Source organism: Stenella coeruleoalba, assembly GCF_951394435.1.
Source record: "Stenella coeruleoalba genome assembly, chromosome: 20".
In the NCBI taxonomy this organism is placed as follows: domain Eukaryota; kingdom Metazoa; phylum Chordata; class Mammalia; order Artiodactyla; family Delphinidae; genus Stenella; species Stenella coeruleoalba.
In genome coordinates, this window is record NC_137166.1 from 45759999 (window position 1) to 45780496 (window position 20498).

The 20498-nt window shown below is 54.9% G+C and overlaps 1 protein-coding gene across 1 annotated transcript; it reads right to left on the reverse strand.

Annotated features, from left to right (window-relative positions):
• Positions 1-1001: 1001 nt before the first annotated feature.
• Positions 1002-20311, reverse strand: SIRT2 (sirtuin 2). Its single transcript, XM_079907295.1, has 16 exons — positions 20249-20311; positions 19369-19415; positions 16168-16216; positions 15795-15908; positions 12359-12400; positions 12092-12198; positions 11907-11963; positions 11170-11238; positions 5780-5909; positions 3912-3971; positions 3532-3587; positions 3302-3378; positions 3164-3215; positions 2069-2139; positions 1855-1921; positions 1002-1734 (listed from the first exon to the last, which is right to left on the reverse strand). The coding sequence occupies exons 1-16, from the start codon at positions 20262-20264 to the stop codon at positions 1579-1581; spliced, it is 1170 nt and encodes a 389-aa protein (XP_079763421.1). The 5' UTR covers positions 20265-20311; the 3' UTR covers positions 1002-1578.
• Between the last annotated feature and the right edge of the window lie 187 nt (positions 20312-20498).

Here is a 20498-nt window from a genome sequence, read left to right on the forward strand (position 1 = left end):
CAGGGAACATCCACATACCCGCTACCTAGATTTTACTATTATTCTTTTTGCTTTATCACACATCTGTCCCTCTATCCATCGGACCCCAACCCTTCTCACCAGGTAGAGAGTCCTACAGTGGGTTATAAGTTAAGGTGGGCATTCTAAAATATTTTCCCTGCAGCAGTCCCAGGAGTAGGAGTCCTAGGTCCATCCATGCATCCATCCATCCATCCGTGCACCCATCCATCCAACAAATATTTATTGAGTACAGGCCCAGAGTAGGGGAAAAGGGTGCCTGAGGAAGAGGGTGATGGGCAGAATAGGCCCCTGCTCCCAGGGGCTTCCATTCTTCTTGGGGTGGGTACAGGGGATGGAAAATAAACAGCTAAACAAATCAATCAGCCCACTGACCAGGGTATTAGGAAGTGGGGGACAGAGAGCAGGTGCCCTGGCCAGGGGAGAGCAGTCAGGAGGGGTGGGGGGAGGGAGACAGATGCTTGCCTGGGTCCCATGAGAAGGGGAGAAGGAGATGGGTGGTGCTGGGCATGATGGGACGGCGGCAGCTGCCTGATACCTCAGGGAGGCAGTGGGTCAGTGGGGGGGTGATGATGCCAGCTGCTCAGTCCCTGGGGACCCCTACCTGTTCTCCGAGGGGAGGCCTGGAGTAGCAGGAAGTGAAAGTGTTCCTCGCAGAGAGAGGAAGCTGAGTGGGCAGGGGGAAGAGGCGGGGCTGGGGTTATTTGAAATCGACCCTCCTCCCTCTTTCCGGGGGCTCAGGCCTTAGGTGACCGGGCTCTGGAGGAAGGGACCCTGGCAGTCTGGGAGTCCAGGGGTAAGACCCATGAGGCTCCCACGGCCCCAGGAGTCCCCTCTCGGCACCCTTCGGCACCCTTCACCCTTTCTCATGAGAGCCTGTGGATGTTCTTGTTTCTTAGGGGCCCAATGTCTAGTCCCTTCCTCCGGCAGCTTCCCTGTGGGCCCGCAGGAAAGAACAGCGAGGCCAGACAGCTGATGGTTAGTTGTTTTTTGCTTTTAATTTGTCTCTAATAAGCGACACCATCTGCCCACCCCCGTCTGGGAAGCGGGTCCCGAGTTGGGGGGCCTGGCACCCACTTTGGGAGTTGTAGGCAGAGACTTGGGAGGCCTTGAGGCTTGGACCCCCCCACTGGGTGTGAGTCACGTCTGGAGGGCGCACCTCCTCACCCAGGGTAGGTTAGACTTCGTCGACTTGGCCTCAAGCCCCTGGGAACAGTAGAGAGCATGGGGGCCCTGGGGCTCTCGTCCTGGGACAGTTAGCAGTTTGGAGGTACCCCTGGCCCCCTGAGCAGTTAGAGATTAGGGGAGGCTGATCCTTGGCCCTAAGGGTGATTAGGGGCTGCGGGCTGTTAGAGACTGGCTGCCCAAGCCTCAGCCCCTAAAAATGTTAGAGATTCGCCGGGGTCAGGGGTGCTGGGACCCCAGTTTGGGGAGGGAGTAGTTAGTAGATTGAGGAAATGTTCTGAGCTCCCCAGAAAAGAGCTGTAAGTTAGAGGGGGCCAGGCCTGGTTGGGGCTCAGCTGTCCCAAAGCTGGGCGTCCTGCCTGGGAGATGCGGCTGTCACTGGGGTTTCTCTCCCTCCGTGGTCCTGGCCTCCTCCTTGGCAGGAGGTGGAGACTTCCTGGAGGAAGCTGAAGTGGTGGGGTTGGGAGCCCCTGACCCCGACTGGGCATCTATGCTGGCATGCTCCTTCCGGACAAGGTCCTCCAGTTCCTTCTGCAGGGGACAAAGTTCACAGAGGTCAGAGGTCATCATGCATCATAAGGTCAGAGGACCTGTGGGACGGGGGTCCAGGGACTGGGCTCAGGGTGGGCGGGGGTGGCCCAGGCTCCTCACCTTCCATCCGAGGAGGTCGGCAAGGGCCAGGCAGCCCTGGTCGCAGTCACCCAGCCAGGCCACATCCCTGTGGGCGGGTGAGAGTCAGAGCTCCCAGGTTTGTCCCAGGGCCCTGTCGGCTCTGCCCTGCCCTGTGCCTCCGTGCCCTCCCTCCCACCTTGGCCCTGTCCTTTGAAGGCTCCACTGCCCCCGCACTGCCGCGGGAGGGCCTCACCTGTAGGCCTTCTTGGAGTCGAAGTCCATGCCTCCTCCGAGGCCCATCATCATCCCGAGGAAAGGGTCCATCTGTGGGGAAGGGGGTGGAGTCGGGGGGAGCTAAGAGCACAGACCCTGGAGCCAGGTGGCTTGGGTTGGAATCCCAGCTCTGTGACTTTGCTCAAGTGGCCTGGCCTCTCTGAACGTCAGTTTCTTTCTCTGTAGAGTGGGGGTGATCATCAAACCCACTCCTAGGGTTGTACTGTCAGCGGGTTAATACAGAGGAAATGCTTAGCACGGTATCTGGCACACCGTACGTTTTTTGCCTGTTGGAGAAACATCTGTCCCCAGGAGGGAGCCCCTGCCTGGGAGTGAAGCTACCTCAGGAAAAGAGAGATGAGAGAGGGAGCGGGTAACTCCTGACAGAACTGCTGCAGGCCCAGGGGCCAGCTAGCCCTGACTCTTCAGTCACGGGAAGTACGACATTCTCGTTTTGGCTTAAGTCGCTTTGAGCTGGGGTTCTGTCACTCGTTCAAAAGGGTGAATGAGGGACTTCCCTGGTGGAGCAGAGGTTAAGAATCTGCCTGCCAATGCAGGGGACACGGGTTCGAGCCCTGGTCCAGGAAGATCCCACATGCCATGGAGCAACTAAGCCTGTGTGCCACAACTACTGAGCCTGTGCTCTAGAGCCAGCGAGCCACAACTACTGGGCCCGTGTGCCACAACTACTGAAGCCCACGCGTTCTAGAGCCCGTGCTCCGCAACAAGAGAAGCCACTGCAATGAGAAGCCCGTGCACCGCAACAAAGAGTAGCCCCCGCTCGCCGCAACTAAAGAAAGCCCATGCGCAGCAACAAAGACCCAACGCAGGCAAAAATAAATAATAAATAAATTAAAAAAAAAAAAGGGGTGAATGACACAGAGGCCTGTGGAATCTTGGAGTCAGGGCAGCCTGGAACCTGAACACTGTGGATTCCAGAACCCTTAGGTCTGAGCTGAGGGGTCCAAAGTATCGGGATTCTCCAGAGACCTGTCCCCTGGTTCCTGAGGAGGCCGGGGGCAGGCAATGTGGGGCCCCTGTGTGGGGGTGGCAGGGTGTGACTAAAAGGACTCACCTGGCCAGTCTTCTCCTTGTTGATGAGCAGGCGCGGGGTGGAGAGGGGCGCCCTGGTGGAGGGCGAGCTGAGTGGTGAGGGCCTGTCCCGGCTCCCCCAGTCCCCAGCAGCCCCCCATAGCCCAGAACCCCAACCTACTTGCTGATAAGGGATGCGAAGGGCTGCACCTGCAGGGAGGTGCCCATGATGATGAGGAGGTCCACCTTCAGGAAGTCCTGTGAAGGGGGAGCGGCCAGTGAGGCTGGGCTGCGGTCCCCGGCCCCCGCTGCAAGCCCACCCGCAGCTACCTGGGGAAGCCACCTTCCCCAGGGCAGGACCCAGGCTGCCCCTGCGAGGACCGAGATGGGGGGCGCGGCGGGTATACTTACTGACTGCAGGCAGGAGAAGAAACGCGCCGGGAGGTTCTCGCCAAAGAACACGATATCTGAGGTGGAGATAGATGGACAGACAGACACAGGGAGAGATAGAGACAGTGAAAAAGCAGGGGGGCAGAGACAGGGAGGGAGAGAGAGGACAGGCAGGAGCAGAAGGTGGACCGCAGGGCTGGGACGGGAGTGTGGAGCGCTGGGGACAGACTAGGGGCTATGGTACCCACTCTCCCTGGGGCAGACTCCGGGCACTGGTCAGGGAGAGAGGGTGACGGGGCTGGATGGACGGATAGGGCGCGTGGCCTTCTTGGGAAGGGGTTAGTGGCTGAGGGGGTCCCAGCCTGAGTCTACCGCGGTTGGTCCCCGGCCCCAAGGCTCACCAGGCTTCACCACACTCCGACATTTCTCACACTTGGGAGTCACCTCGGAGAAGATCTTCTCTGAGCGTGGGGAACGGGGAGGGAGAAGAGGAGGTAAGAGGCTTTGGGCTGGGGCCGCAGCCTGCCTGCCCACCCCATCCTTCCTTCACTGTCAACACAAACACACCTCAGTCACCGGGCGGGCCTCCTGGGGTGTTTGCCCTGCTCAGGAGGGACCTCCCTTCTTAGACAGCTGTCCCTCCCCTGCCCCCAACATTCCTGGGGTGGCTCCCAGCACCAGCCTATAGCTATTAAATGAACAAACAAACAAATGAGCAGACACTCGCCCCTAAAAGGGGCAGCTGGGTTCCACCAACCCCCGACCCGGGGGATCTGGACTTGGGAGTGAAGCTCGGCCAGTGGGTCTTTGAGGGCAGCCCTACTTCCCCGTGGGTCAGAGAGGCCTGGTAGGCGCCAGGCCTAGTGGCAGAGAGGGAAGAATTATGCAGATGATGCTGGGACGGGGACAGAACCTTAGGTGCAGCTGCTTCCCACTCTCGGGCTCTGTGACAGACACACCCCTGCCCCCACGCACACCCCATGCTTATGACAATCGTCCTCATTGCCTATTGATTAAGGAAGCTTGAAAGCATTCTGTCACTTGCAACCCACAGAATCCTGGTTTGTTCATTCAACTATTCACTCATTCCTTCAACAGATATTTACAGAGCACTGCTTTCAGGTCTGTCATTTACTTGAGAATATTTTTGCATTGACAGTACATGACATTTTGCGGGTGACGCTTGTGCTACTGCTGTAAGAGAGACATAATGGGGTAATGTTAATTGTCCATCACCCCCAGCTGCGTGCACTTGGGCTATTCAGGAATCCTCACCCCAGGGGCGGGCAGCTGGCATGTTGTCAGAAGGGCCACACTCCAGGGGCCCTACTATCAGCGCTGCAGCTGTCCTTATCACACAGGGACACCAGAGGCTTTGTGAAATCAGCATAAAGAACATCAGAAATGGGTTTCCATGGATGAAGTAAGTGGCTTCTTAATTAGCACAATGGATGTCAGAAATCAGCTCTCACTGGCATTCAGGAAATGTGGATTGGCTGGATTTTTTGTTCCTCCTTCTCTTTTTGGACACTCTGCCCAGGCAAGAACAGGGATGAGGACTTTAGCAAGCCCTGGAGTTTGCATCCTTAAGGACAGCCCCCAGGCTTCATTCCTAACCAGGGCTGTGCCCAGCTTCACACGCCACGGCCTCTGCTCGCCTGAATCCAGCTAATCGGCCGGTTGAATCCTGTGCCTCTGGGGCAGTGCTGGCCGGTATGCTGGTTAGAGCCACATGTGACTTTTAAATTTTAATTAATACAAATTAAAGAAAGTTAAGAATTCAGTTCCTCGGTCACATTAGCCACATTTTAAGAGCTCAACAGCCCCATGTAGCAAGTGGCTGCCGTGTTGGACATTCCCCTCACCCCAGAAAGTTCTCTCAGATACTTCTGCTCTTCTTAGAGTGTAGCTGCGCTTGCCTGGATGAGCCCCTCATGTGAGACGGGGTCAGAGCGCCCAAAGGACAAAGAGCTAGGGTTTCATGACCTCACAGAACAGGTTGTAGGACCACGTGGGGGCCTGTCTGCTAACGCACGTCTCTGTGTCTGGAGTCCGCATCCATCATAACCTGGCTGTGAGGTGGTGTCGGGAGAAATGAACCCCCACTGCCACCTCCAATCTTTGGGGGCTGCCATTATCTGCTAAAAAGAGCTGCAGAGCTGTGCAGGACAGAGCTGGCGTCCGCGCGTGGAGACCCTGTCCCTGGCGCTGGGGAGCAGACAGGGGACGGGAGGCCTGCCCTCGGGGATAATAGCCTCCGGCCCCTCACCTTTCATCCAGCTTAGCGCGTACTCCTGCCGGCAGACGGGGCTGATGCAGTGAGACGTGTAGAAGGTGCCGTGGGCCTCCACCAGGTCCTCGGCCTCCAGCCCCGCCACTCGCTCCAGGGTGTCTATGTTCTGGAGGGAGAGATGGAGGAGAGAGGGTCAGGAGCGAACCACACCCCCCAAGGGGCAGAAGGCATAGCCAGGAGTTGCGGCTGAGAAAAGCAAGTGGGACGGGGAGAACGGAGGGAGGGAGAAACAAGGGGCAGGGTGTGTCTAAAACTCTTCTGTTCATCCTGATGGTGCCTCTGAAAAGGTAAGTCATGGACACTTAAAGGCAGGGGCCCAAACTCAAATCTCTATGAGCCCAGACCCACTGCCACCAACCAGCCCTGGCAAATTTGGGCCACTTTGCTTCCGTTTTGCTGCAAATGTGTTTTGTTAGAATCAGACACTCTAGTAGCACCTGCCAGAAATTTGCTGAAATAAACATACAACTCTCCAGTGTCTCCACTGTAAACGCAGCCCCCTCAGATATGGCATCCTTGTGCAGTACCCAACCTGCACAGCTGTCTGTGGCAGCCCTGGCCAGGCATTAACATAAATCAATGAATCAGGAGGGTTTTTTGGGTTTTCATCACACTGTTTTCCTACTTAACCTTACTATGATCTGCTGCATTGATAGTATATTAACTTGTAGTCTTTTCAGACAGAGATACTTTCCTTATTCAACAGGCAAGAATATTCTTCTCTTTCACATAGACACTTGCGCTTTCTCCAGCCCCTCCGGAGCAGCTTTCGTTTGCCCACGAGGAATGCTGCTGGGGCAGGTGCTGCTGGAGGACACTGGCAGACGTTACAGAGATGGCCGGGCATATGCAGCCCCCAGCTGACCCGACGAGGTTTCCTGGAGGCTCCGTGAACAACTGAGAGGGTTCCCTTGCAAGGGCAGACAGCCCCAACTGCCCTCTCTGCTCCCAGCCAGCCATCAGTTTATCCCCAACACATGCAGACAAGAGTCACTGTCCCCAGACTCTCTGTGGCTTTCCCTCTCCCCCCTTTACTAGAAATGCTAGTTTTGCCTTTGTTTCTTGACTTAGTTACCAACTCCCGGACACGTAAGTAAGCAGTATGCACGCATATAACTAAATGGTACGTCAAAGGTCTACCTACACGCCTCTGTGTTACCCTTTGATGTCACTTTTTTTTTTTTTTTTTGCCATGCTGTGCGGCTTGCGGGACCTTAGTTCCCTGGCCAGGGATCGAACCCACGCTCTCAGCGGTGAAAGCACAGAGTCCTAACCACTGGACCACCAGGGAATTCCCTTGATGCCACTTTTGATGGAGAAACCACAAACAAACAAAAATGAATGCGGTCAACCCGTATGTACTGGTGTGAAGGGATCTCTCCAAGATGTTAGAAGGCCCAAAGCACAAAGGCAGTGTGTACAGGATGTGAAAAAATCAATATATGAATTTGTGTATTTGCTTGCCTAAGTATGGAATATCTTCAAAGGAGACCCAAGAAGTAGGCAGCAGCCGTGGCCCCCGGGAGGGAAGCTGGGGCTGGGGAATATGGCCCAAGAGGTTCGCTATAAAGGCCAAGCAGCAATGAATGCATGGCAACACACAGCAACTGATGTCTGGCCTCAGCATCAGGCAGGAAAGAGGTCATGGTGAGGAGGCGGGCCCTGGGCAAGGTGGGCAGCGGCCACTCAGCTCCAGCCAACCACTCTCCCCCACAGAAAGCCACCCAGGGTACAGCCAGCTCTTCCCGATTTTCAAGAGGAGCCTGATGTCTGGGTTTTCATTTGCAATCTCTTGAATTTTAAACCTTGGCTCACTTCTGGTTTCAAGACATCACGTCTCTGACATGCTTTTAAAAAGCATGAAGCTGGGACTTCCCTGGTGGCACAGTGGTTAAGAATCCGCCTGCCAATGCAGGGGACACGGGTTCAAGCCCTAGTCTGGGAAGATCCCATATGCCACAGAGCAACTAAGCCCATGTGCCACAACTACTGGGCCTGCGCTCTAGAGCCTGCGAGCCACAACTACTGAGCCTGCATGCCACAATTACTGAAGCCCGTGCGCCTAGAGCCCGTGCTCCGCAACAAGAAAAGACACCGCAATGAGAAGCCTGCGCACCGCAACGAAGAGTAGCCCCCGCTCGCCGCAACTAGAGAAAGCCCACCTGCAGCAACGAAGACCAACGCAGCCAAAAATTAAATAAATAAATAATTTTTTTTTAAAAAAGCATGAAACTGCTATGTGGGTGCAGATATGGAAGGATCCTCCAGACAGGGCTTAAATGAAAGAAAGCCAAGTACAAACCCTATGTATGATGTAAATGCCATAGATATAGATTTAAAAGAGCGATAAGCTGGTTTGCTGAGGAGATCACAGTGACTTGAACGAAGGCGACAACTGTTCTCATGTTTGAATGGATACTTGTGTCTTGAGATAAAAATAGCATCGCGCGTGGCTTCGAAAGTGCTGCATCGTCACAATTCAGAAAGACGTGAAGACAATGTGTTCCAGAAAACTGGGTCAGTGACTCAAAAAGTGGCTGAGGTTAAAGAAGAGGGTGATGAGTTTAAAAAAAAAAAAAAAAGGTTTCGTGAAACGTGAGACTGGAAAATTTTTTTCCACCTTTGTCTATGTTACGTAATGCGCCATTTTGAATACGTATGCGTGCTTAAATCCACACATGAAGAATTGCAACTGGGGGGAAATGCCACCACATTTCACGCTGACCTCACAACGCATTGGTGTTTGGCTTTCGTCTAAAAATAGCCTACAGCTGGTGTGCTTTCGTGGTTGGGGCAGGGGGTTCTGCCTCAGACAGAGCTGGGAAGCGAGCCCTCTGAGCTGCCCCCATGAGCCACCTGGGCCTGGGCCTGGGCTTCTCGTGCTGGGACCCCTGTGATCTCATCCTGTCTGGAGGGTTTAAACGTCGTCTATCTGCTGCTCTCCAGCTCGAGTCCAGACTCCTGTGTCCAGCTGTCTGCCCATGTCCCCAGGTGGTTGTCTAATGGGCATCTCAACCCCGACATGCCTTCAGCCAAGCTCCTCCTCTGCCCCCCACGCCTGCACGTCCCACCATCTCAATAAAAGGCAGCAGGTGCTCAGGCTGACAGGGAGCCAGTCATCCCTGACTCCTTTCCTTCTCTCACGAATCGTTTCACATTCAACCCATTGGCAAGTCCTGCCAGCTCCACCTTCAAAACGGGTTCGTAAGCCGCCCACCTCTCCCCTTCGGCGGCCCCCTCCCCGGCCCAGCCTCCATCCTCTCCTGCTTGGAACATCATTGCAGCCTCCTCCCTGGTCTTGGTACCCGCCCCCCACTGCTCCCACAGTCTGCCCCCCTCACGCAGCCAGAGGGACCCTGTGAACACCTGGGTCAGGTCACATCCCTGCCCTGCTCAGAGCCCTCCTGTGATTCCATCTCACTCAGGGGAAAGGACAAAGCCCTCCCTGTGGCCCCCAAGCCCCCACACGGTCCACCCCTGTCACCTCCCTGACCTCGTCTCCTCCATCTTCTCCTACTACTGTCCTCCCTGCTCACTCAGATCCAGCTTCTTCTTCTTCTTCTTTTCTCTTTTTAAAAATATTTATTTATTTGGCTGTGCCGGGTCTTAGCTGTGGCATGTGGGATCTAGTTCCCTGACCAGGGATCGAACCTGGGCCCCCTGCATTGGGAGCGTGGAGTCTTAACCACTGGACTGCCAGGGAAGTCCAGATCCAGCTTCTTGAACACGCCAAATGCAGCCTCCCCTCAGGACCTCTGGACTGGCTGTTCGCTTTGCCTGGAATGCACTCTCCCCCGACAGATGATCCCATGGCTCCCTCCCTCCCCTCCTACAGGTCTCTGTTTAAATGTCCTGCTTCTCAGTGAGGCCTTCCCTGACATCCTGTTCACTACAGCACCCCCGACCCCGCACACACAGAGCTTGAGTCCCCTTTCCTGCTCAGCTGCGCGCCATAGACCTCTCAGCATCAGCGTAGACACGCAACTCACCCATCTCGTCCGTTGTCTCTCCCCACACTACAGTGTCAGTTCCAGGAGGGCAGGGATGTCTGCTCCCTCCGTTCACTGCCTGCAGGGCCTGGCACTGGGTTGGCACTCAGTAAACATTGGGACAGAAGCTTACAAACAGGTTTGCCAGCAGGGCTATGGTGAGGAATTCATGAAGGCACTTGGCTTCAGGTGAGCTGTTCGTATCAAGTCTGAGTCACATCTCATGGAAAAAACTGACTCTCTGGGAAGAAAGGTCAGGTTTATTCTGAGCTGGGGCTCCTGCTGGAAGGAGGAGGCCATCCCCTCCCCCGCCAGCCCTGGGTGGGAGCACGTACCCCACTTGAGAATTCCGGACCTACAAAGATTTCATCCTCCCCCTGGTGGCAACTTCTGAGGCTGCAGGCTCCCGATTGCCAGGCGCAGGAAGAAAATAATAGAACACCTATTTCTATCCATGTGTTCTCTCTCTATTTCGTAATTTTGGGTTCTGAGGTATGAATTAGAGCAGGCATGGTATCAGGGCTATAGTACATCATGTAATTTGAATACGTATTTATGAAACAAAGGTAGAGGTGCAAACATTTTTCACTATTAGGGGTGCGAGATCCTAAAAGGCTCACCAACTCGGAAGCCAACAATGTGAGCTGTCCTTCCCTGAGGACACCCCGGCGAGGCCCTCCGCCAAGCACCTGACCTGTATGAGCCACGGCCCCACGGTACGCACAAGGCCTTTGTGCAAATTACAAAAGGGTGTCCCAGGACTTCCCCGGTGGTGCCGTGGTTAAGACTCCACGCTCCCAATGCAGGGGGCCGGGGTTCGATCCCTGGTTGGGGAACTAGATCCCACATGCATGCCACAACTAAGGAGCCCGCCTGCTGCAACTAAGGAGCTGGTGTGCCGTAACTAATAAGCCAGCGAACCGCAACTAAGGAGCCCGCCTGCCACAACTAAGACCCAGCACAGCCAAATAAATAAATATATTTTTAAAAGGTGCCCCACAAAAAAAAAAACGATAGTGCTCTTTCCTTAAGAGTTTACAGCTACCAGCCGGAAAATTGTCAGGTGTAGTGATCATATTAGATCAACTCAGTTTGGAGTCATCTGCTGGAAAGCCCCGCCAAATACGAAATCTATGGTGCCGATAGTGTCTGCTCAGAGAAGTACTCCTGAGATGGCCCTGAGGGAGGTCACTGCCACACCACCACAGGCCTGAGAGGGCAAAGCTGTTCTGGCCTCTGTTTTATAGAAAGGGAAACTGAGGCTGAGAGAGGGGACGTGAGTCACTGCAGGTCACGTGACAGAGAAGCCGTGGCCTGAGCTCTCCGGGCCCCTCCAGCCCACGCTCTTCCTCCCAGCACGCCCGCGGTCCCGCCTACCTGCGTGTAGCAGCGCAGGAGCAGCCCTTTCTCCTTCAGCAGGCGGATGAAGTAGTGGCAGACGGTGGGCTGGAGGGGAGCAATCATGACAGTGCCGATGAAGACGGAAGACACTGACCGCGCACCGCCGTGTGCGGGAACCGTTCCAGGCGCCACGCCTGTTTTCCCTCACGGAATCGTCACACCGACCTCGCGAGGCGCGCACCTTTGTTATCCCCATTTCACAGGTGAGGGAACTGAGGCACAGAGAGGGTGACTGTCTTGCCAGAGTCACCCAGGTTGTGGAGTTGGGGTTTGCACAGAGAGGACTGGCTCTGGGGTCTGGGCTCTTGCATGTATCGTTAACTCATTTAAGCCTCACGACAACCCTTCTCGTGGACTATTAACAGCTTCATTTTACATAAGGGAAAACAGAGGCTCAAGGACACAAGAGCAGGAAATGAGGGACCAGGACTTGGACCCAGGCCGTCTGGGCCCGGAGCCCATGTGTATATATATGTATATATTTTTTTTTTGGACGGTGCCACACGGCTTGCAGGATCTCATTTCCCCAACCAGGGACTGAACCCAGGCCACAGCAGTGAAGGCCCGGAATCCTAACCACTAGGCCAGGGAACTTCCCCAGAGCCCATGTGTTTAATGGCTATCATATTTGTCTGAAGGGCCCTGGAGGGGGCTTTCCCATGCCTGCTGGCCCCCAACCTTTCCTGTCACCGCCTCCGCAAAAGAGAGCTCACCTTGAACTGCCCAGGATAGAGTTCCTTGGCGAGGGCAAAGAAGGGCTCTGGGTGTTTCTGTGGGAGAGAGAGCCGGAGGGCAGGTGGGCACCCAGATGGCCCTGGTGAGATGAGAGCTGGAGAGAGGCGGCCACGCCTCCACCCCCCACCCCCATTACAGACGTTCCTCCCTGCAGGACACGTACCTTGAAGTAGCCAATCTCAAAGATGGCCTCCGGGTAGGGAAGATGGTATTTCTCCAGGTTGGCGTAGAGGCCCGTGTTTGGGGAGCGGAAGTCAGGGATGCCCGCCGCTGGGGGAGGAGTGGCAGCGGGCATTCAATCGATGAGGGACCTTGGCCCCTTCTCTACCACACTGACCCTCCCAGGCAAGGGCCCCCATACAGCTCCTCCCCAGCTCTTCGAAGGGGCACCCCCAACCAGGGAGTTCTCTTGGGGGAGGGGGGCACTTACAAGTGGAGATTCCAGCTCCCACCAAACAGATAACCCTGCGACCTGGAGGAGAAGAGTTTATGCAGCGTGGGTTTTTTGTTTTTGTTTTTTTTCAGTTTACGTTTGTTTACCGTTGTAACATTTTGTTTTAAACATCAAACACTGCTCCAAAATGTGACCATTTATCTTAAGACAGTTGTCTTTGCCATAAACTAAGTACTGAGCTGGTGTTCACAATGAACTTCTGACAGCTTAAAAAATTATTAGTGGCTCTGCTGTCTAATAATCAAATATATCATCACAGACTGAATGTAATGATTACATTAAAAGACCAAAGTTTCCCTTTCCCTTTCTTACCCTTAAATAATACCACCCACCACAGTCCCTGAAGCCGTTTACTCTGTGCCTGGCCCTGGGGCAAGCATTTCAGATCCCTGAATGGCTCTCCCAACCATTTCAAGGAGGGAGGTGTTAACATCCCACTTTATACATGAGGAAACTGAGGCTCAGATAGGGGAAGGGGTCACACAGGTGACTGATGGAAGAGCCAGCATGGGGTCAAAGAATCCACTGTTTGAAATTACACCAATGGGGACTTCCCTGGTGGCGCAGTGGTTAAGAATCCACCTGCAATGCAGGGCACACGGGTTCGAGCCCTGGTCTGGGAAGATCCCACATGTCACAGAGCAACTAAGCCTGTGTGCTACAACTACTGAGCCTGCGCTCTAGAGCCCGCGAGCCACAACTACTGAAGCCCGCGCACCTAGAGCCTGTGCTTCGCAACAAGAGAAGCCACCACAACGTTCTCATGCGCACTGCAACAAACTGCAAGTAGAGAAAGCCCACGCGTAGCAACGAAGACCCAACGTAGCCAAAATAAATAAATAAATTTATATTAAAAGAAATGAAATTATAGCAATGTAGTAAGATTCAAGAAAAGGCCACTTGGAGAGAAATTTCTCCTCGCTAGATCTAGACAAAAATGCATGAGATCTTAGTGAGAGGGGTGGGGTGGGGGGTTCCCCCGGAAGAGCTGCAGGTTATTGTGAAAAAAATCTCTGGCCACCCCTCATCTTTTGGACATAATCTTGGATGGCCATCTATTTCTAGCATATGATACACATTCCTTCATCCTATTCCTTCCCTCCATAATCAAATGCACATCAGCCGCCGGAAGTCTGGTAATTTTCAGGTGAAGACCAAAGACTGGCCACTCTCAGCCCATGCCCAGTGAGCAGCAGAGTGGATAAGGGCTTCCAATCCTACTTCTTCTGCATACCAGCGGGGGCGTCTTAGTTCAGCTCACCACTCTGGGCTTTAGCTTCCTGCTCTGTAAAATGGGCATAATCACAGTACTGACCTTGCAGGGCTGTTGAGAGAATGAATTCATCCCTGGGAAGCTTAGATCAGTGCCCAGCACTGATGATTCTACAAGTCACTCATGCTCAACTTCTTTAGCCCCATGATTCGTACACCTATAAGCGCTTTGCTCCCCCATCGTCACCAGCTTTCAGAGAAGAAGATGGGGAGGCGTGGTAGGGGTGGCATCACTTCACAAGCACGTGGGGCTGTGCAGAAATAGCCCAGCTGCCTCTTCAGTGGCTGGCTGGCTGGCAGCCCTGCCACGCAGCACCCTTGGCATCTGCCCCTCAGCTGATGGACAGACACGGGTGTGAGGCGCCTGTGAACCAGGCGCCTCTGGGGTGTTCTATGCAAAGGAGGACAGCAAGGGTGACAAAGGCTGAGGCCTGCTACAGCCACAGCCCTTGGCTTCGTCTCAGAATGCCATTGGACTCGGCCCAGTGGACCCACCAGGGGCCATGTGGAAGGGAGCGTGCGCCCTGGATTCAGGCGGCCTGGCATCAAGCCCTGATTCTGCCTCTTGCCAGAAGTGTGACCCTGTACCCAGTCACAGTCTCTCTGCACCTCAGTTTCCTCCTCTGTCCAGATCACTCCTCACAGGTATCATGTGAAGATCAAAGGAGGGGACACCTGTCAAGTGCTTAGCCCAGTGCCTGGCAAACAGTGAGAGCTCAATTCATTGTTATTATTATTTTTATATTTTTAAGATTTTTTTGGTGTGGACCATTTTTTTTTGTTTGTTCGTTTTGTGGTACACGGGCCTCTCACTGTTGTGGCCTCTCCCGTTGTGGAGCACAGGCTCCGGACGCACAGGCCCAGTGGCCATGGCTCACGGGCCCAGCCGCTCCGTGGCATGTGGGATCTTCCCGGACCGGGGCACGAACCCGCGTCCCCTGCATTGGCAGGCGGACTCTCAACCACTGCGCCACCAGGGAAGCCCCTCTGTCGACCATTTTTAAAGTCTTTATTGAATTTTGATTACAGTATTGCTTCTGTTTTATGTTTTGGTTCTTTGGCTGTGAGGCATGTGGGATCTCAGCTCGCCAACCAGGGATCGAACCCATACATACCCCCTGCGTCGGAAGGCGCAGTCTTAACCAACGGACCGCCATGCAAGTCCCCATTGTTATTATTTATTATTATCCCCTCATAGGCGCCCTCATGAATCAATTATCCTAAAACCCATGTGCAGGAGGACAGAAGGAATGAAAGCTTTGATGCCACTGCCTTCGTTCTTTTGGGGGCCCACCCAAGCCAAGAGATGGCTGCAGACAGCTGTCTGGCCTGCCCTAGGAGAGGGAGGTTCAGGACGGCTGGCCTGGCTGCCCTCGGAGAGACGGCAGCAGCTGGAGGACAGGGAAACTGGAGAAGACGTCCTCAACAAAAGGCTGTCCAGGACCCTCAAAGAGTGGATTGTTCTAGTCGAGGACTGCCGAGGGCTCAGTTTCTCAGCCTCTGGCGACCTCAACTCGTGGCGAGAAATATAAATTACATGGTGACCCCATAAAGAGGCACCTCTACACCACACCTGAAACAAGCCTCCTGTAATAATCGTCACAGGGAACACTTAGGCAGCCCTTGCTCTGTTCCAGGCCCGGTTCCAGGCATTTACATCTATGAATTTATGTAACCCCCTCATAACCCTATAAGGTAATTACTATTATTAGCGTCTTCATTCTGTCAAACAGGCCTGGCCAATCAGAGACACGGTGATTGGTTCAGGGGTAGGAATGTGACCCAACCCGGGCCAATTGGAGCCGATCTCTGCTCTTTTGTCTGAACTACTGGGAGAAAGGTGCTCTCTTCAGTGGGAGCCACTAGGCTGCTGGAACTTGTATCTGCCACTGCCAGGAGCAACCTTGACCCCAACACAGAGAAGAGCTGCACCAGAGAGGGTTCAGATTTTTGACAACAGCGTGGAAGCCGCTGAATCCAGCCACGATTAAAGCGGGGTTTTCATTACAGGATCAACACACTCCCTTTCTGGCATAAGCCGGTTTGAGTTGAGGTTCTTGTGACTTGCAGACGAAAGTTGTGAATTAAGTCACTTGGGGCCAGGAGAGGGGAAGGGGCCCAGGGCAGGCAGAGGACTCACAGCGCTCACTCTGCATGTAGCGGGTCACCCCTTCCAGGGTTAATTCGTCCAGCAGACGCTCCTTCTGGGTGCCCAGGCCCAGTGTCTGGGAGAAGAAATTCCGCAGGAAGTCCACTGGCCAAAAAGAAGAGAGACAGCAGCCGGGTGGGTGTTCAGTCAGGGTGCCCAGAGGCCCCGAGTGCCCCTGCCCAGCCCTGGGGCCCCGCCGCCTTCCCGCAACTAAGAGCTCAATGCCTGGCCCAGTCAGGGGCCTCCAGGCGCTCACACTGCATCTGGTATTACATACTTTGAATGTCACCCCTGGCGGAGGTGAGCACCCAGATCCCTGCCCTAAACCGCCCCCCAGAACCGTGCTCTCAAGGAAGATACTCACTCTCTCCTTCTCCGCCAGCCGCTCCTCCCTCAGTGTCTGAATCTGAGTCCTGGAAAGGGTGGGGGTGGGGTGATCAGGCCCCAGAAGTGGGGTGAGGGAGGGAAGGAAGTGGGGGTGACACCGGGTTTGGGGAAAAGGCTCTGGCTGGGAGCTGGGCCCGAGGAAGTGAGGGGTGGAGGGGACAGCGCTGGGGGCCGGGGTGTGGGCTCTGGGACAGGCTGCCTGTGTTGGAAAACCCAGCTCTGCTACTTGCAAGGAGCACAGTCTCCGGTGGGTGACTTGGCTTTTCTGAGTCTCCGAGCTCCTCCTCTTAGAAATGGAGCTCAGAGGACACTCATCTCAGAGTGCTACTGTGAGATGAAGTGAGTTCACCTCTGGGAGGTGCTCAGAACAGCCCTGGGGCGGGTGTGTGGTGGTGATCGCTCAGGAAGCACTGGCTATGTTCTCATCACCTCCCGGTGTCCACGGCCTCGCCTTACAACCCCTTAGTCCCCTGCCCCGGCCAGCAGTCCTGCAGCCCTCCTCACCTACGTCACTCCTGTGAATAACGCCTCGGTCCTCACCCTGCGGCCGTCAGCCCTCCTGCCTGAAGCCCCCCACTCCACCTTTCCAACCCTTCCATCTCCTTTATCGACTCCTCCCCTCAGCCAGACTTCCAAATTGAGGGTCTGGGACTCTGTCCTGGGCCCTCCCTACTTTCTCTGTTCACCTTCCCTGGTCGGCCTCATCCACGCCACTGGTCTGTCCTCCAGATCCAGGGTTCCCGCAGCCTCCTGGTATGCCTCCTTCTAAGTGACCCCCGGTCCCTCACTCCCACCACGTCCCAAACTGGCCTCAGCATCTCCCCCAAACCTGCTCCTCCTCCTGGGCCCCATCTCAGTGTGGCTTCCGGCCCCCGGTCTGCCAGACGCCTCCTGCCTCCCTCCCCTGCCCTCCTGCCATAACACGTCCCCTCTCCAGGGCTCCACGTGGCCCAGCCTGTCCTCCCCGCGGTCCTGCCCCGACCTCCTCCCTAGGCTCCCAGCCTCAGTCTTCACCTCTGATCTACTCTGCTGCCCTGTGTGTGATGGCCTGCCTGGGTCGGCCCGCTCCCCTCCACTTCAAAGGCCCTTCTCTGTGGCTTCTCCAGTCTAATCATCTGATCACGAACATCTATGGAGTCTACCATGATGTCAGCTCCAAGAAGGCTGGGAGTTTTCGTCATCACCGCTGGAAGCCCAGCACCAAGAACAGGGTCTGGCACTCGGCGGGAGTTCCAGAACTATCCACCACTGGACAAACGGACACCGGCTGTGCTGTGTGCTAGCCCAGGCCTGGGCCCTGTAACGGACCTCATGCAATGGTAGGAATGCAATTCTGGGGAATTCCCTGGCAGTCCAGTGGTTAGGACTACGCGATCTTACTGCCAAGGGCCTGCATTCAATCCCTGGCTGGGGAACTAAGATCCCGCAAGCCGAGTGGTGCAGCCAAAAAAAAAAAAAAAAAATCTAACCAATTCGCTCTCCTGTTTAAAACCCCTCCAACGACCCCTCTCCATCACTCACAACTCTGGTTCCAAGCCTTTCTGAATAGAAACCTCCCTTCCAAACATAGTGAAAACTTTTCGTTACTTTCGGACTACGTATGCTGCACAAAAACTTCGACCATTAGACAATGTATAACTTGGGGGCACTTGCTTCATGATTCCCTCACCCACAACCCCCGTCCCATTCCCCCACTTCAAGCTAACCACTCTTATTAACAGTACAATGGTAATTACTCCAGATTTTGTCTCTGCGGGTAAAACTCGTTATTTCCCCAGAAATGGGTCACACCACAGTACGATGCTGCAACTTGCATTTTGCGCCAAACAATATATCATAGACCTACCAGCTACATAGCGTTGCAGTGTGAGGATGCCCCATAGTTCATTTAACCCATCAACTGATAGCCGTTTGGGCTGTTTCCAGTTTTTCTGTATGAGACAATGCTGCAATTTACATCCTCGAATCTCTCTCTTTGGGACTGAGGATCGCTTTTTCACATGAAACCTTTTTCCCTGACAGTGGTCGTGCTTTGGGAGCCAGGCGAGGGAGAAGCCCGGCCTGACAGGAAGCTCTTATCCCCTCGGTGTGGCTCTGCCGTGCCTCTGTGGGGTGCTCTCATCACAGCTTCTGCACTGGCCTACATCTGAACTGCGATCTCGCGTCTGTGGGTGGGCTGGCATGATTTCAGGTCGCAGACAGTGAGGCTCTGTGGAAGGATTTCAGGGCCCTGCTGAGAACGTGGGAGCAACAGGGCCTAAGGGGGAGCTGGAGGTGCTGGTGGGGCCTCTGTGAGCCTGCTTCCAGAGAAGTGTCCGGGACGCAATGTGCCGGGTGCCGTGGGTCGCAAACCCGTCCCTGCCCTTCTAGCCAAGGAACAGTGGACAAGTTACTGAACAACTCTGTTTCCAATTCCTCATCTATAAAATGGCTACAGTAGAACTTGCCTCCCAACAGGGATGCTGGGAAGATGAAATGAGATGAGGCACATCAAACACTAAGCAGAGTACCCGGCTGGAGTAAGTACTCCATAAATGCTAACCATGAATATAATTAGCTGACCTCCCCAGCCACCTGATTACTGAACACATCACATTCTTTCATGCCCCTCAGTGTTTGCAAAAGCTGTATCCTCTGTCTGGGACACCATTTCTCACCTTGCCTGAGAAGATTCTAAATCACTCTACACTAACTACCATGTGCTGTGTCTCAATCTGACTCCTAGATCAGCCTGTGGATTCCTCCAGGGAAGGGACTGGCAGGAATCTGTGTGACCTCCACAAAGTTTACTCTGGGCTCCCAGAGTGCCCTGAGCTACTTTCATTATCACCCCATAGGGTCATTGTCTAGTCACTTGTCCTGTGAGATCTGTGAGTTCAGGGACCAAAGCTCTTCCATGCCCAGTGCAAATGAGTTTCAGAAGGGATGGGGGCCGCGGTGGGGAGGGCAAGGAGAAAGGAAAGTTTGGAAGGGCAGGCCTGGGGTTGAGGCTGCACACCCTTCTCTGACAGTCCCCAGAATCCACCATTCCCCGGGAGGATGAACCAGGAGGTGGGGTGAGGGACTGGGGCAGTGAGCTGAGGGCCCTGGGGTATCTGTCTCCCCTCTGCAACCTCCCCCCGTGTGGGGTGTTGGAAGTCCATCTCTCTCCTTCCCTCCACCCTTCCCTCCATCTCACCTGAGCCTCCTGCACCTTCCCTGCCTGGGTCTCCACAGGGTCAGAGGCTGGGGGAGGAGGGGGAGCAGATGTGGTTATGGTGAAGGGAGTGGTTAAGGGGGAATGAAGGGTTTCAAAGCAGCGGGGGGCAGAGGGGGTCAAGAAGACCCACCAACCTAGTTATACTGGGGTGGAAGTGTAAAAATGGAGTAGATGGAGGGAGGGAATGGGGAAAAGCAGATCTTATCAGAGTGGGGAGTGCTGGGAGGACAGGTGGTTAGTGAGGGACAAAGAGGCTGGGACGGGAAGGTTTAGGAGAGAGAAAAGAAAGTAAAGCATACAGGGTATGGAGGAAGACTTAGGAGGAGTTAGGAAGGACGCAGTAGTGTGTGAGTGTGTACGGGGAGGGTTAGGTTTACAAGCAGAGGGAAGCGTAGAAAGCAAGTGAGAAGATAAGAAGAGATACTCCGCCTGGAAGAGGTGTTGGGTGGTGGGGGGCAGGGAGGGTGGGATGGTAGGTTTAGGAGAGGAAGGAAGAGATAGGAGGGGACACCAGGGGTCCCCTAGCATCCTACAGTTCCCACTAACAACCAGGTACCCTCAGCAACCTGGACCGCGGCATTCTAAGTCTCTAGCAACGAGGATCCTTAGCAACTAAGGTGAGAGAAAGACGCGATCATTAGTAACCTGGGGGACGTGGCAAACGGACCCTTAAAACCTCGCGACCCAGAAACCCACCAAGCTAGCAATATGGATCATTTTGCAACGGCCCCTGAATTCCATTCCCCCCCGTGCAGCCCCCATCTCCTGCCCCACCACGCCCGCCCTCGGGCCCCGGGGCCTGCAGCCCTCAGCCAGGCCCCGGCACGGCCCGACCCTCCCACCAGGGCCCCCGACTCACGATCCGGCTCAGCCATGGGCGCGGGGCGGGGGCCCTCGGTACTGTCACCGACTGCTCTGCCCCGTGACGGCACCGGAAACAGGAGGGGTCCGAGACAGGGCAAAGAACTACAACTCCCAGGAGCCATCGCGGCCGCCAACAATTCCCGGAGCTAGCCCCTCTGCGGTAAGGAAGACACAAGAGGGCTGGACTACGCATCCCAGAGTGCCCCGCTCCCGCAGCCATGTTGGTAAAGGGCGCGCGGAAAGAG